The sequence below is a fragment of the Castor canadensis genome, chromosome 8 (assembly GCF_047511655.1).
Source record: "Castor canadensis chromosome 8, mCasCan1.hap1v2, whole genome shotgun sequence".
Taxonomy (NCBI): domain Eukaryota; kingdom Metazoa; phylum Chordata; class Mammalia; order Rodentia; family Castoridae; genus Castor; species Castor canadensis.
The window spans coordinates 105,674,387-105,692,219 of NC_133393.1; the positions used below are offsets into that span (position 1 = coordinate 105,674,387).

General features: G+C 35.0%; 1 protein-coding gene and 1 pseudogene across 2 annotated transcripts in view; one reads left to right on the plus strand and one right to left on the minus strand.

Moving 5' to 3' along the window:
- The window catches only part of Lemd3 (LEM domain containing 3), a 61,837-nt gene extending 54,658 nt beyond the window's left edge, over positions 1-7,179 (plus strand). The window contains exons 9-13 of one of the 2 annotated variants that reach the window (XM_074083835.1): positions 495-673; positions 3,168-3,249; positions 4,497-4,602; positions 4,693-4,771; positions 4,986-7,179. In XM_074083835.1, coding sequence (XP_073939936.1) covers positions 495-673; positions 3,168-3,249; positions 4,497-4,602; positions 4,693-4,771; positions 4,986-5,149 — 610 coding nt within the window. In that variant the 3' untranslated portion in view covers positions 5,150-7,179. Of the gene's footprint in view, positions 1-163; positions 458-494; positions 674-3,167; positions 3,250-4,496; positions 4,603-4,692; positions 4,772-4,985 lie in introns of those variants that run through there. The other variant, XM_074083836.1, reaches the window with a different exon arrangement.
- Positions 7,180-13,079: 5,900 nt separating this feature from the next.
- LOC141425789 (small ribosomal subunit protein uS5 pseudogene) lies at positions 13,080-16,452 on the minus strand (annotated as a pseudogene).
- Between the last annotated feature and the right edge of the window lie 1,381 nt (positions 16,453-17,833).

Genomic DNA, 17,833 nt, shown 5'->3' on the forward strand with positions numbered 1-17,833 from the left:
CTTTTTAAAAATGAAAGATGATGCTATATCCTAAAGCAGCTTTCTTTCTTTCTCCCTTCTCCCTCTCTCCCTCTCTTTTTCTTTCTTTCTTTTTCTCTCTCTTTTGATATTTTTATTTTATTATCTTTCTTTTTTTTGTGGTACTTGGGATTTGGACTCACAGCCTCATGCTTGCTAGATAAGCCTCTACCACTTGAACCACTTCTTCAGCCCCTGAAGCAGCATTCTTAACCCAAGCAACACATCATGATCACCACTGCAGCTTTTGGATTTAAAACAAAACAAAACAAGACAAAACATGAACGTAAGCTCATACATAACCTCTGGAGATTGAAATTCAGTAAATTTGAGGTTAAGTATGGGCATCTGAATCTTTTAAACAAAGTCTGTGAGTAGTGATAAGAACAGCCAGAGAGTGAATAGCCATTACTTTAGTTACTAACATTTCAAAATGATGACAAGCCAAGTAAAGTTGTTGTTTTGTCGCATGATAGGAAAAAAATGAAGAAAGTCTGGGACAGAGCTGTTGATTTCCTTGCTGCTAATGAATCTAGAGTGCGCACGGAAACACGAAGAATAGGTGGTGCAGATTTTCTAGTTTGGCGATGGATCCAGCCTTCTGCATCCTGTGATAAAATATTAGTAATACCGTCTAAAGTATGGCAAGGTCAAGGTATGTATTTTTAAACAAAAATATGTAAGTGATTTTCTTCTAATGTTTTAAACAGGTAATTCATGTTTAAGTGAAATAGAATCATTCAAAACTGTATGAAGGCAATGCTTCCCTTCACATTTCCATTTCTCAGAAGGAGTCAGTGTTAACTAACTTCTTGAGAAACTAATGCATATTCCTTTGAGTTTGCCTTTTTATTTTCATTTGACAAAGCAATTAGTATTGTACATCTAACTGCATTTCTTTATGTTATATAACTTGTATAACATTTATTATATGTAAGCGCTGTCATAACTTAAACTAGTTTTTCTTCCAGTTTTGCTTGCCTCCCTCCTTTTTCTCACTGAGACCCCTTGACCTCCTGCATATTTCCCCCCTTTCCGGTAACCTATTATAGTTGCCTTTTCTTAGTTTTCTTAATGTCTGTATAGTTTTAAAACATATGTGAAGTTTTGAAGATTGGCTGTCTTATGTCCAAACCTGTTGCTACAGGCTGGTGAAATGTCTCAAGTGGTAGAGCGCCTGTCTGTCACATGAGGTCCTGAGTTCAAACTCCAGCACCACTAAATAAATTCAGGGCAAACCTCTTGTTACATAGAAAAACAGAAAACAATATAAAAAAATTGTGAATAGTGAATTCTTTTTTTTTTTTTTACAAAAACATGTTTATATATACATACATACTTTATATATATGTGTGTGTGTGTGTGTGTGTATATATATATATATATATTTTTTTTTTTTTGGTGGTGGTACTGGGGTTTGAACTGTGGGTCTCAACACTTGCTAGGCAGGTGCTCTGTACTGCTTGAAGCATTCTGCCAGCCCTTTTTTGTATTGGATATTTTCAAGATAGGGTCTTGTGAACTATTTGCCCAGGGCTGCCTTCAAACCTCAGTCCTCCTGATCTTTGCATCCTGAATAACTAGGAAGCTACCAATGCCTTGCTTGTTTATCAATATTTGTTAAATATGGTATTTGTGGAAAAAGTAGATAAGTTGCCTTGGAATTGCAATTTAATAAATCTAGTCAATCCCTTTTTTTCCCATTAATTAATTTTTACTTTCAAAAAGCCTGAATAATAGACTACAGTCATGGCATAAAAATGATGGCTGTAGTGTTTCCAGAGACTAATGAATTATTTCCTTTGCAGAATGCATACAGAAAGGCCTATGAAACTGAAAACAGAGAATTCCTTATTTTACTTGACCTCTTAGCAGTGCTTACCAGTTGAGCCCTCCTTGATACTTTCACTTTTGGGTTTTGGTGATGTCACTCCCCACTACCTTTGATCTTCTCTTAAAAAGTTTTTTTCTTTTACATTTTCCTTGAACCTCTAGGTGTTTGAATTTCTTAAGGCCATCTTCACATTCTAACTTCTCTCTTTAATAATTTCATGCTGTGACTTCATGTACCATATATATGTTAACTCTCAATTTATATCTTGAACTAAATCTAGTGGTCTGATTTTGAGATTTTTGTGCCCAGCTTATCTTTGCACTCATCTTTTTTAGGAGATGGGCACCACAAACTGTAGGAGTACAAACTATGTACTGTCTCTTCCCAAAGTAATCTCTCCCATATTTGTAGTCTAGATAAGAATACTGTTCCTCAGTTCATTCTGCCATAAACCTTGGTGTCATCCTTAATCTCGCCCTCATCCCTATTACTCACTCTTTCAAGAAGTCATGGCAGATCTTCCTAATATGTCCTGGTATATCCTTTTATCCTTAATATATCCACTTTCTGTCTGCACTATGGGCCTGTCTTATCCACATCACTATCATTTCCCTCTTGAACAACTATAGTAACTTCTAACTGACCTCCTTACATTCATTTTGCATCTGCCAAATTGATTATCCACATACAATCTATTTTTAATTGTAATTATTGTTTTAAGAAAGAGATCTTATATCTTTCCTTTTCTTAAAGCACTTGAGTGACTTTGTGTTTGCTCTTAGGACAATGTTGGAATACTTTAATATGACCTATGTGGTCTTATATAAACTTCCATAGGTTATTTTTATTCTTTGCACTCTAGTCACATTGGCTGGCTATTAGTTAAGTGAATATACCACACTCCTTCTTGTCCCAGGTGCTGTGTATAGGTTATCTCTGCATAAAATGTTCTTTATACTTCTCTTCACCTTGCTAATTTTAATTTATTCTTCAGTTCCCAGCATAAGTTTCACTTCTTTGGGAGAAATCTTTTCTCATAGTCTTGGACAAAGTGATGTTGTTGTTTATAGCTTTCAATACACTTGTTTTTTTAGGAATTATCACAATTATAATGCCTTGGATCACATTGTTTATCATCTTTCTCTCATGAAATTATAAACTGTGACTGTTTTAATTCAGTAACATCTAATGATGGAACCTAGCTCATAGTAAAAGCACACAATGAATATTTTTTGAATGAACTAAATAAATATCTGATTATCTTTTAACAAAGTGGAACAAATGGCAAATAATAAAACCAATTTGTTTTTTGTAGCATTTCACTTAGACAGAAGAAATTCACCGCCAAATAGTTTGACACCATGTTTAAAGATTCGAAATATGTTTGATCCAGTTATGTAAGTATTATCAAGTATACATGCGATTATATTTGGAATCTTTGGCTAAAAAATGTATGGTATTCTTACAGTGCTCTGTCTGTAACTGAAAATCTGTTTTCCTTCTGCTTTTATAACTGTAGAAGTGTTACGCTTCTCCTCTTGTTAAATTTCAAGCAAAGGTTTCAAAGGCACAGTTGTGTTAAGATTCATAAGACTTTTCAAAAATCTTTGTGTTTACTGTGAATCCTCATAACAGATTAATGTTTGAGGCAAATTAATGATAGTTAATACCCTTTACTAAATGTATGATTCATTTTACAAATGACTGCCAACAGTTTTGCTTCTGTAGTTAATATATATGAAAATATGTACTTAAAATTTTTTCTTGTCTCTAATTTAAAAAAAAAAGATTCCCCTACAAAGGTATATACACTTTTCTCATTATAGATCCTATCTTTTTTTTGTCAATGTAATAAATGAGGAACTTTTTTGACCATATAATTACTACATCCAAAGAATGGCACAGGCAAAAGTTTCTGCCTTAGCATCCATGTTTCACAGATGAGTTGTAAAGGAATTGGCTTTCTAGAGATTATTGCTTAGCAGTCCAATGATATGGTAGATCAAATCCCAATTTTATTAATCCTGACAGTAGAAATTACATTACATAGAAAATACCTCTACTGCCTGTCTAATAATTTGTTGATTTCAAAATTACTGATGACATTCCAAGTAAGTGACATCAAAACTGGAAATTTGGGGAGGCGCTATCTGTGTAACAACACACACGTACACACACCCTCTGTTTTGCATAGATAAAAATAATTAACAGTGTGATGATATACCTCTATAGGGAGTTTTACCTCATGCTTAGAAAATCAATGCTAATCTAGTATTTTATTACCTTAGATGAAAATTTACAATTTAAAGTGAAGTTGCTTCTCCTTCTGCCCACCACCTGTATCTCACAAATAAGATAAATGTGTGTTACTATAATAGGAAATCTCAAAATTCTCATTATAGTGAGGTCACTGTGCAAACTACTTGTTCTGTGTCACTTTCCATTATTCTGTAAAAGGAGCTAGGAGTATAGTGTTTACTAAGAATTTTATTAATTTTAAGAATTTGAAAATATTAAAAATAAAGAATATTCAACTTTTGCAACTTTAATGAGTTAGCATTAATCTTAAAAAGAGACAAGGAAATCACTTGCAAGTATATAGGATTAACACATCTGCTGTGATTTTTGTTTCTGTTATTCTTAGGGAAATAGGGGATCAGTGGCATTTGGCAATTCAAGAAGCAATTTTAGAAAAATGCAGTGATAATGATGGCATTGTTCACATTGCAGTAGACAAAAATTCACGAGAGGTAAAGTAACTTTTAGTATTGAACTCCACATTTTGGCATTGTTGCTATTAAACTAAGACTATTCTTTCTCTTTCTTTTTTTACATTACAGGGCTGTGTATATGTTAAATGTCTGTCTCCAGAATATGCTGGAAAGGCTTTTAAGGCATTGCATGGCTCTTGGTTTGATGGTAAGAAATTTGAGTATTGCAAAAAAATGAAAAGATAATTATAATTAAATATTAAACTATACTAGATTTTAAATTGAAGAATTTGGGGTTAGCTCTTTTTGAGTAATAATTTCAGATTATTTTGTGTTCATGTGTTTTTATAAATCAAATTAATTTTTACAAACATTAAAACACATTTTTACAGATCTAAAATATTATTTTTATCTTACAACAGGGAAATTGGTTACAGTAAAATATTTACGACTAGATAGATATCACCATCGCTTTCCCCAAGCTCTTACTTGCAACACTCCCTTGAAGCCATCAAATAAACATATGAACTCTATGTCTCATCTTCGCCTTCGGACTGGTCTAGCCAATTCTCAAGGAGGTTCCTGAAAAGACTTTCTTCACTCCTAGGACTGTTAAATTTATAATAGGAAAATTCCTTTTTGGCTTCCTGTCTTCCTTTTTAAGTGCTTTTTGTGTGTAATATTTTTATTGATGAATACAGCTCTGTTTGAAAGTTCCAGAAATCTTAAGGTTCCAAAGGGATTTAGCAGTGAGGTAGCAATGCTGCATAGGTAGAATAATTGTTTCACTCAGTTTTTGGAGCTCAGTTAAGCCAGTGCATTTAACGTTTTGCATGTGGAACACTGACTTTATTAAGCATTTTCAGATATGGTGGTTATATGTGTGCACTAAGAAGTGTTTAGGTAACCACACAAAAGCATGGTGAGGAGGCTTCTTGTATTTCCATAATTTCTTGTGAACTAATGTGAATTTTTGTATACAGTCACCTGCATAGTTCCTTACAGGCTAATGTGGTAAAACTGTTAATTTCCCAATTTAACCTTAGGTTTCTGTCACTTGTAAGAGATTCATTTGCTACAGCTGGACTATGAGAAAATTTATTTGGTTCTAATGGTTACATATATGTGTAAGTGGATGTACATGTACTTAAACTGGCTTTTGTATATATGTATAAATGCTGATGGTGGTGAAAGTCTTGTTTTGTGAGGATGTCTGCATAAGCAGTAAAGTAAGTTTTCTATTTTATTCATAATCTAATTTGTGTGTATATATACTTATGTCTATATCTGTGTGTACATGTATATATGTGTGTGTGTAGGTATACACATATACCCATACACGTATATACATATGGCTGTACTATCATAGATCAAACAGCCAAACACCTGGAAGTATTAGATACAAGTTTAAAAGATCTTTTTTATAGATTTTATATAAAAGTGTCTGAGTATGGTTTTGTGTGAAAGTTCTGGATACCAGTTGTATGGATTCAAATTTATGTGAGCAATAAAAAAAAAGCAATTGGCAGATATTGTAAACATAATTTTGTGAAAAGCTGTATTTATTATAAATATGAGGGCTGTGGCATAGTACTATTGGGATTAGGTCATTTTCCTAGTCTATTTATAATTTAATGGAATGTTAGCACCCCAGTTATATGGCAAGTATAAAGCAGGGCACATTGTTGCAGCAAAACATATTAGACAAATTATACTTGGAATTTTAGGTTATGAAAGTTTGCAATATAGTAAATGCACGAGTGACCATTGGTTTGTGCCTCAGTATTTAATTTGTTTCAGTAAAGTTACTTTATTACTGTTTCTGATTTCAGATTAAAACAGTTGCTGAGCAAGGTTTATTTGTAATTTAACAATTGGATTTTTTTTAATAACATGTTGATATATCATTGTCAGTCCAAATGAATATGTGAAACAGTTGGAATTATACCAATTCTGATTTTGTGTAAAGTTCAGTTTTCTTTTTGTGTTATCGTATATGTGTTGGATTTGCAGCATGAACTTGCACAGATAATGCACGTTTTCTAGTTAAGTAAACATGATGCACACTATTCTGTAACAAAAAACCCTATTGTGCCTTACCTGTGTGCTTTTGTGGGCACCATGTTTATGAAGAATAAAAAATGATTTGTTATCTGAAGAGAATAAATTTTAAATTCTCAGTTTATGTCTCAAATTCTAACGTATGAAAATATAAATATATAATATATAAAGTAACCAATCTTTCTGTATTTTATGTGCATCATAGTGATTTATCTGAGCTTAGTGACCCCATCTTGTAACCTGTTGCAAGAATGAATGTAAAAATAGTTGTGGCATTTTAACAGGTCACCTTTTGATGCAGATGTATCTTTTTCTTGCTTTGAAAACATATTTCATGTAAACATTGTACATTTATTATTGTAATATATACTATTATGCAGCTTATTTTACCTGGAACTGTTAAGCCGACCAAGATTCCTCCCTGCAAGACAGATGGAAATGTATATAATGAGAAGTTCTGAAGTTTGATGTAATCTGTTACTTGTCCTGTTTAAAAAAAAAAAAAAAAAAAGAAGGAAAACATTCTAATTAAAAATTTACTAGGTTTTTTAAAAATGCGTGTCCACTTTAAAAAAACGTTTTAAAGTACGCTGTGTCTTTATTTATTTCTTTTTATCAGTCAAGCCTAGGTACCTTTGTTTTAAATCTCTCTTATTTGGGGATCTATGAATACATGTGTGATTATAAAACATAAAGACCCTAAACTTAATTATAATGTTTTTCAGCAGCCTGCTTTCTTTATGAAAAATGTCTTTATTCAACTTTCAAATGTTTGGATCAGAGTGGGAAAGAATGTAAATCAAATCGGCTTCATCCCTAAATACTATTTAGATCAGCTAAAGAGTTTTTCAAAGAAAGACTTTCTCTCTCAAAAGAAGAAATTTTATACATTCTGGCTCAAACTCTTATCCCATCACAAACTAGTAACAAACAGTTCTTAGACTTAGCTACTATGAGTAGAATTTATATTTGTTCATGTTTTAATCAAGTAAAAAGAAAACTTGATTTATAGTCATGTGCTAGACTTATGGATTGCTGGCAAATTTGGCACCATTATGTGTTAAGGATTAAAGATGAAAACCACTAGCCTAATCTTCAAGGGGGTCAACTGTAGAGGAAGAATATAGGATAAATAAGTAAAAAGATAAAAGTGGAAAATATGGTTGAGGGAGAAATAGGCAGAGGGAATTCTGCAAGTACAGAAAAGCACTGAATGCATCTTAATAGTGAAGATACCAGAACAGGAGAGGTAATAGCTAAGCTGTATTTTAACTTAGCTGATCATCTACTTAGCTGATCATCTTATTTAGTACAGATAAGAGCTCTCAGGGAGAGCTTCTGTTCTTGTCGTATGATCATAAAAAATGTTTGGGCCCTGTGTCACCTCAAGATCTGTATTCATACTTATTGGTATGTTGATTTTTTAGTATCTTGTGAATATCCTAGTGTGATATAGGCTTACATTTTCTTTATATTGTATTCATAGTTTGACCATTTGTGAGTTTTAAGTGAAAGTGTTTTCATGTGTCACATGCCCAGAACATTTCCATTAATAAGATTTACCTTCCAGTTCTCACTCCCTGTTCTTAGTGACATTAAATTATTATAGGTCACCTACATGGCTTCTTCACCCTTTTTTCCTAGACCTATCTTGGCAAGTCTCTTCTTCCAGATGGCTCACCAGAGGATGCTAAATCAAGGAGAATTTTGGCAGCCACTCTGGGAAGAATGCTCACGAAAAGGTATTTAACTAAGAATAATTAGGAACCAGAAGTTGTGATTTAAAGAATCTTCAGTGTCCATCGTGGATGCTGGTTCTCTTGGCTTTATGCCTCATTGAGGAAGGTTTATGGCTACAAAAGCTTTGCATACCTGAGAACCTCTACTAGGGACAGTAGGATAGATTCATTTTGTTAATCCTTAGGTTTTAATGCCAACAGAACCTGTGTACTTAGATTTACATTTTTCTTCCATGAGTAGACCTGTGTAATTTGCAAAGAGGATAATGTAAGCTTAGAGCATGTGAGAACAAAGACTGATGGGAAATGACACCCCCGCATTTGTAAACCATCACTAGTTATGGCTGAGTCATTAAGTTCATGGCAGTAAATTGAAATAGGAAAGATAGACAATGGTTGTGGCTCGGAAATCTGAAGTTTTGAAAAGTTTTACTTACCAAGTTTGGATATTGACTGTTAAAGATTGAGTGTAGGTAGGAAATTAAAGATGAGAATTTGTTGGGCTAAACATTACAAAAAGGATTTAAAGAATATTTAAGAGGTAAATGGGTATTGAGGGAGAAATTGGTGTCTAATTTTTTAGTGTAGGAAATTAAGGTACCAACCTTTGAAGAAGATACTGGACAGGGAAGACAGTAAATGTGGTTTTTGGATATTTTGAGTTTGAGATGCCTATAGAACATCCAGGTCATAGGTTTCTAGAGTTATTCAATGTCTCATTTTCCTACAAATAGAAAAATTTCCAATCAGTATTGAAGAATCATGGAAAATGACAGAATATCATGTAAGTTAATAGTTCTATTTTTGGAGTAGAGAGATTCTCAAAGATAGTCCTTCTTGACCTTCCTCCAATAACATCCTATAATAGAAAATCAACTTAGAAATACTTGATGTGTATTTAGATTTTATAAAATCTATAGTTGAAACAGTTCTCAAATAACTTGAAATAATTTTAAAAATTTAATTCAAATTAAATCAAATGGAAACTTCAGTCCTTTAGCTCTTCTAGCCAAAGTTTACCCAATAGCTATATATGTATCCAGTGGTTATGGTATTGACTATGCTTGTCTCAAGCAACCTATACCTTTCTAGCCAAGCCCAGTTCTTACTCAGCTACCTGTTCCAGCTTGAACTTTCCTTTCTAATATATACCTAACTTCTATTTGATTCTATCGTTACTGATCATTCTCCTAACTTGCCTCCTTCACTTAATTTTCTCCAGACACATTGGTTTTCTTTGTGTCCTTCCAATGTATTTCCCATATTATAGTCTTCATACTTGCTGATCTCTGTGCTTGGAACACTGTTCCTTTGGGTCATCTGTCTTTATATGACCTGTCCCTTATTCATCTTGTCATGGAGCATTTCTCTGACCTCGTAAAGTATCTCATTTTATTTTTCTTAATGTAGCTTATTATTATCTAGAAGTATACTATTTGTGTTTATTACCTGTTTCCCTTGCTACAGTGTAATTCCCATAGCAGTAGGGGTGCTTATTTGTGTTGGTTACTTGATTTTTAAGGCCTAGAGTAGTGCCTCTATTAAATTAGGTGCTCATTATATGTTTACTGAGTCAACCCTAAAACACATTTTTAAAATGTTATTCTGGGTCAAAAATAAGTTTGCATTTGATTCTGGGGAGTTCAGCAAACTTCTGATGATCTTATTCCTCTTTGCATACTGCTTTAACAGGATCTCATAGCTTTCTGATGTGTTGTCATTTGCATTTAGTTCAGAATGCTCTGTGTTCACTTGATTTCTTCTTTGTCTCATAGGTTATTTAGGAATGTTAGTTTTTTAATACTTAAGATTTTCTTGATAACTTTTTGCTTTTTGGCTTCTAATTTTATTCCACTGGAGTCCATTGTATGACTTGAATGTTTTGAGACTTACTTTATGGCCCACAACATGATCCTTCTTGGTAAAAATTCTATGTATACTCAAAAGAAAAAAAACTTTTCTGCTGTTTGTAGGTAGACTATTCTCTAAATGTAAATTAGATAAAGTTAGTTGATGATATTTAAATCTGTATCCTTACTAATTTTCTAAGTCCTTGATTATTATTGACAGAAGGGTATTGAAATCCTTATAACTAGGGATTATCTATTCTTGCATTTCTGCCAGGTTTTACTTCAAGTGTTTTGACATGTAAGGCTTATTATATTCTCTTGATATTTTGATCCTTTTGTCTTCATACAAATGGTCTTTATCCCTAATGATATTCTTTAGTCTGAAATGTACTTTGTCTGATATTAGTATAGCCACTCCAGCTTTGTTTTGATTAGTGATAGGATGTCATGTCTCCCCCTCGCTTTAAAATCTTTTATTTTTTAACCTATATTTGTTTTTATATTTAAAGTGTGTTTTTTCGGTCAGGTGTGGTCTTATGGTACATTTTATCTGATAAAAATATAGCTATTCAGATTCTCTTAGTTTTCATTTGCATGGAATATCTTTTTTCATCCTTTCACTTTAATACATGTCTGTCTTAAAGATGAAATAAGTTTCTTATAGATAACATGTTGGGTCTTGTTTTTTCTATCCATTTAGCCAAGAACTGTCTTTTGATTGGAGAATTTAGTCCCTTTACATGCAGGGCATTAATAACATGTATTTAGTTGTACAAAACATTGAGTTTCATTATGAAATTTTTATTAATGTTCAAGGTAATAATGAACATTATTCTACTGCCACTTCATTGTTTTCTATATTTTTATAGATCTTTTTTCCTTTCCATTTGTTGACTTTGTGTTTAGATGACTCTTCTTCACAATATGCTTTTTTTTTTTTCTTGCTTTTTATTTTTTCGTTTACTCTAGGTTTTTGCTTTGTTACCATGGGGTTCACATAAAACATCTTATATCTACAATAGGCTGTTTTAAGCTGGTAGCAACTTAATTTTGGTTGCATAAAAAAACAGCACTTTTTATTATACTAGATTGTTTCTTTTTTATGTAACAGTTTGCATCTTATGTTGTATATCTAATCAAATTATTGTGGCTATTATTTTTAGTAGTTTTGTCTTTCAAAGTTAATACTAAAGATATGTGTTTTACTACTACAGTATTAGAGTATTTTGAGTTTGTGTACTTACGCCAGTAAATTTTATGCTTTTATGTTTTCATGTTGCTAATTAGCATCCTTTTCTTTCAGCTTGGAGAACTGACGTTAGCATTTCTTGTAAGCCAGATTCCATGGTGATGAACTCACTCTGCTTTTGTTTGGGAAAGTCTTTTATCACTCCTTCATTTGTGAAGGGCAGTTTTGTCAGGTATTCTTAGTAGGCAGCTTTTTTTTTCTTTGATCATGTTGAATGTAATGTGCTACTCTCTCCTGTCCTGTAATACTTATCCTGAGAAGTTCAATGTTAGCTTTATTGGAACTCACTAATATGTAGAATGCTTCTTTTCTGTTGCTGCTTTTAGGATCCTCTTTATTTTTTGGTTTTTGACAGTGTGATTGTAGTAGTCTTGTTTAGATTGAATCCTACTGGAGACTTTTGACCTTCCTGTATTTGTATATTTATATCTTTTCCCTTCGGAAAGTTTTCTATTATTATTAAATAAACTTTCTGTCCCTTTGTCTCTGCCTGCTCCTTTGACTCCTATAATTTGTATATTCACTCTTTTGATATAATTCTATAAATTCCATAAGCTTTCTTTATTCCTTTTCGTGTTTTCTTCCCTCCTGTGATTATTTATTTTCATATACCTATCTTTGAGTTCACTGGGTCTTTCTTCTGCTTGATCAGTTCTGTTGTTGACACTCTCTATTGCATGTTTAATCACATTCATTATATTTTTCAGCTCCGTAATTTGATTTATTTTTATAATTGCAATCTCTATTGGATTCCCTCCCACTTCCTCTTAATTTCATTTAATTATTTCTGTTTATTTTCTTGAAGCTTGCTGAGCATCTTTAAAATCATGAGTTCTTTGCTAGGCAGTTCATAAATCTCTATTTCTTTAGGGTTAGTCACTGGTGCTTTATTTTATTCCTTTGGTAGTGTCATGTTTTCCTGCTTGTTGATGACCTTTGTGCTGCATTGGTGTCTGTCCACCTGAAGAAGTAACAACTTATTTTAGTATTTGTAGACTGGCTTTTAGCTTTGTCTGGAAAAACCTTTCAACATTCAGCACATCTAGAGATTCTGGACAGGCATCTGGTATAATCTGCAGGTAGGCTTGCTGTTGGAATCTGCAGGAAGGCCAGCCTGCTGCCTGGGTCTTTGGCACTGTCCTGAATCCTGGGATTAAAGGGGCTTACTTTTGGGCTGTTGGCGTGGGCTTCAACCTTAATCTGCAGGGCCAGGCCAAGTACTGGGATGGGCTTGGTACCTGAGTCCACTAAGGTTATGACTGAAGCCTGGGACTGGTTTTACCCTGTGGAAGGCATGGTGCCTGGGTTTGCAGGAATCTTGTCTCCGAGCTTGAGATTGTAGGTACTAGACTGGTTCCTAGGGTCACAGGAACTGTCATGGAGCTTGGGGCTATGGGACCTAACTTGGTGGCTGGTTGTGCAGGTCCTGGTCTGGAGTTTAGGACTGCAAGAACTGACCTGGGTACTGGAACCACCAAGGAGGCCTGCAACCTGGGTCCACAGATTTGCTCTTGGAGGCTATCCCAGCATTGTAGTCTAGTGGGTTGGGCCTGGATCATGAATCTGCTAGTGCATGCCTGCAGACCATCCTGATGACTAGGACTGTGTGGGCTGTCTTGTCGTTGGGGTGAGTCTTAAGCCTGAGTCTGTGGGAACCTGGCCTATTGGGACAGATCCAAGGCCCTCTTTGGAGCCTCAAGAGTGTATGCAACATTATGCTGAATGACGAAAAGAAAGTTTTCCTCCAAGATCAGGAACAAGACAAGGATGCTGATGCTCATCACTTGTATTTAGTGTTATAAGAGAGGCCAAACTAATGACCATATTGAGTGAAGTTACAGAATACAAAATTAACATGTAAGTATTACTGGCACTTTTATTCACTAAAACTGTTTGAAAAATCAAGAAGACAGTCTCATTTACAATAACTAACAAAGGCTAACATACTTAGAAACATATCACAGGAAGTGAAATATCTGTACTCTGAAAATTACAAACTATTAATGAAAGAAATTGAAGAACATGCAAATAAGTGGAAAGATCCCATTCATACATTAGAAGAATTAATATTGCTAAAATACCATACGAGGACTAGAGGTGTGGCTAAAGTGGTAGAGTGTCTGCCTAGCAAGCATGAAGTCCAGAGTTCAAACCCCATTACCACCCCCCAAATAAATAAAAATCCATACTACCCACACTAGTCTGTAGAATTAATCAAATCTATCAATTGATAGAATTTTCTATCAAGACTCAAATTCACAAAGCAAAAATAGTCCAAAATTTGTATGGAATCACAAAGGACCCTGAATAGCCAAAGCAGTCTCGACGGGCAGGGGGGTGGGGGGAAGGAATTGAAGCATTATACTGTTTGAATTAAAAATAATCTGCAAAGCCATAGTAATCAAAACATCACGAGCTAGGTTAACAGACATGTAACCTGGAAATAATACATTTATGTTCAGCTGATTTTCAATAAGTATGCTAAGAACACAATGGGAAAAGGATGATGTCTTTAATAAATGGCATTGAGGAAAATTGATATAATGTGGAAAAATTAGACCCCTATAGATCCTTATCTCACACTTTGTAAACAATAACTCAAAATAGATTTAAGTACCTAGGAAGAAGGACTAAACCTGTAAAACTACTAGAAGAAAAAAACATGGGGGAAAAACTCCAAGATACCAGTCTGGGCAGTCATTTTTTGGATGTGACACCAAAATGTAGATAATAAAAGTGAAAGATAAGGATTACATCAAACTAAAAAGAATGGAGTGAGAAGGGAACCTATGTGATCAGGGAAAAATATTTGCAGACCAAATGGGCAAAGGTTGTAAGCAGACATTCTCAAAAGAAGTGGCCAACAAATACATGAAAAGATGCTCCTCATTAGAAATCATCAGGGAAGTGTAAATTGAAACCACAAGGTAGCATCTTGGCCTGTTAAAACATTAACAAGTGTTGATGAAAAGGTGAAGAAAGGGGAACCCTGAATACTGTTGATGGGAATGTAAATCAGTATAGCCATTACGGAAACAGTATGAAGGTTCCTCAAAAAATTAAAAAGAACAGCCATATGATCTAGAGATGTCATACTCTGTGTGTGTATGTGTGTGTGTGAAAGTTTCTTGTTATGAGAGCAAAGTACCTGATGCATCTAACTTAGAAAAAGTTTATTTGGCTCGTGGGCTTCTGGCAAGAGTGGCACATCATGGAGGGAGCACATGCAAGAACAAATACTCTTCTTGTGTGTCAGGAAGCAGAACAAGAGAAATTCGAAGAGGACAGGGCCAGAATCTTACAACCCCCTGGAGTGCATGTCCCCATTAGGCTTCACCTCCTAAAGGTTCCACTACTTCCTAGTAGTTCTTATCTTTTATAATTAAGTGAGCTGGCTGTATGTTTTATTTTCATTGTCTGTTGAGATGATACGATTTTTGATTTTAGTCTTTTGATAATGGGAATTGATTTTCAAATGCTAAACCAATTTTACTTTTCTGGGGTAAATCTCAAGTCAGGCATACATCATAGAATCCTTTTTATATGTTCCTGGATTCAGTTTGCTAGTAGTATGTTGAAGATTTTTGTGTCTGCATTTTTAGCACATATTAGTCTGCAGACGTCTTGGCTGGTTTTGGGTCAGGGAATACTGGTTTCAGAATGACTTGATAAATGTTCCTTCTGCATTTTTTGAAAGACTTGTGAAGAGTTGGTATTACTATTTAAATGTTTGGTAGAATTCAGTAGAGGCATTCAGGGTCATGGCCTTTTTGAGTAGTTTTGATTATGTAATCACTTTACTTATTACAGATTTATTCAGAGGTTTCTTCTTTTGTCAAATTCAGTAGTTTGGTCCTAGGAATTTTCACATTTAATCTGCTATCAAACTGGTTTGTGTATAGATGTTCATACTTCTTCCTTATAATCCTTTTCATTTCTATGACCCAACTTTTGGTTTTGTTGATTTTTGTCTATTTTTCTATTTTCCATGTCATTAATTTCCACTCCAAGCTTTTATTTTACTTACTTTGGATTTAGTTTTTCCTTCGTTTTTCAATGCCTTAAGGTATAAGTTTAGATTGTCAGTTTTTAAAAATTATTCCTTTATCACATTAGATTGTCAATTTTTTTGAACAGGGTTAATTCACTTTTTAATATAAAAATTTCTTTAAAAACCAAAAAACTATGTTGTAGCTTCAGCTGGAGCTTGGATCCTCTGCACAGACTCTGGTGTGGGTTTTCACAAGATGGTCAGTGAATTCCTGATAGGAGACTTGATGACCATGGTCTCTCCAGAAGTCAGGGGTCAAGTAGCTGTAGATCTTGGAGATGGCATCAAAGATGACCTTAGCAAAGTTGCCCAGGGTGGCAGTGCAACCCCTGGCTGAAGTGTAGCAGTCATCAATACCAGCCATCAGCAGTAGCTTCTTGGGAACAGGAGCTGACAGGATGCCGGTACCCCTGGAGGCAGGGACGAGACGCATCAGCATAGAACCATAGCAGCCTGTCACCTTGCATGAGACGGTATGGGGCTTGCCAGTTTTGTTCCCCTAGTAGCCTTTCTGCATAGGGACAATGGAGAGCTTGGCCAAGATGATGGCCCCTTGGATGGTGGTGGCTGCCTTCTTGGAACACTTAACACCCAGCCCAACGTGACCATTGTAGTCACCAATGGCTACAAATGCCTTGAACCTGGTACGTTGGTCAGTCCCAGTCTGCTTCTGCACAGGCATGATCTTCAAGACCTCACCCTTGAGGGACGACCCCAGGAAAAAGTCAATCTCAAAAACCCTGATGGGCAGAGAGAAAACATAGATCTCTTCCAAAGACTTGGTCTTCATGACCTTGGCCAGGCGGCCCAGCTTGGTGACAGGGATCCACTCCTTGTCTTTAGCTCTGCCTCCACTCCGTCCCAGGCTCACCGCTGAAGCCTCCGTGGCCTCCTATGCTTGGGCCCAGCTGCTGCACTGGCTTCATCCGCCATTTGGTGTTGTCCCGGAGAAGAAGAGATTGTCAATTTTTGATGTTCCTTTTTTGGGGGGTGAGTTGGGGGATTGTTTGCAGTATTAGGGTTTGAACTCAGGACTTGCTGGCAGGTGCTCTACCACTTGAGCCACATCCCAGGCCCTTTTTTGCTTTTACTTATATTTTGGTTTTAGATGGAGTCTTGTGTTTTTATCTACGCTGACCTCTGACTGCAATCCTCCTAGCTCTGGTCTCCCACATAACTGGAATTACAGGTATGAAGCACCACTCCTGGCTTATTTGTTGAGATTGGGTCTTGCTAACTTTTTTTTTCCCCTAAGCTGGTCTCAATCTGTGGTTGTCCTGATCTCTACCTCCCATGTAGCTGGGATTATAGATGTGAGTCACCATGTCTGACCCCATCTTCTTTTTTAAATACAGACTTTGGTGATACACATTTCCCTCTAAGCACTGTTTAGTCCTGATTTTCAGTTTTGTTCTGTGTGTTTTGAGATCATACCTTTTTACATTTATTGAAGCTTGTTTTGTGGCATCACATGGTCTGCTCTGAAGAACATTTTTCAGAGAGAAGATGTGGATACTGTTGCTGAAACCTCTAGGCTCCTCAGGCTCAGCAGGTGTTCTTGGGCAGCCACTGCCTCCCAAACCAATTACATCATTGATTTATCATTTTGCTTCTTTTCTGGCCTCAGGATTTCCCTTCCTTTGTCAGATCAGTAATTCATGTAAAAAGATATGTTTAATGTAGTGTAAAAGATGTTTTATAAGGAGATTTATTTAAGATATCTTGTATTATGTTGCTGGAAATAACTTTTCTTACACCATTCTTTGTTGCCTCCATCTTCAAAAATCATTCTTGCTCTCAAAAAAAAGGCAATACTATTCCTGTGATTATGCCTGAGTGTTCAACAGGGACACTGTTTTAGATGGTGATTTGGTACACAGGCACAAAGACATAAATTCAGCAAGAAATATGGAAGGACCTATGTGAGAAAAAACTTTCCAAGGAGAGTTTAAGGAAAACAAAGTGAGAGATATGTCACTTTTCCTTCATAGAATGGATATAGGCTGAATCTTCCTAAGTTAATAAAAAAGGTTTAATGTAATTCTAATGAAAGTTCCAGTAGATACAGATTAATTTCTGGGACATTTAAATGAATTTTAGTTTATCAGCTAGAAGAATTAAGCAACGGAGTTAATATTTTTTTAATTAAAGTATGATTAGTAAAGATAGATTGTCCCTATCAGATATTAAAGCAAATCATGTCGTGTTATACTGTTAACACAAATATGTAACAGGTAACAGCAGAATCTATAGCAGATACATGCCTTGAAACTCATGCTTATCTTACTGTGACTGATACTAGTTAAATCCACCTTAATCG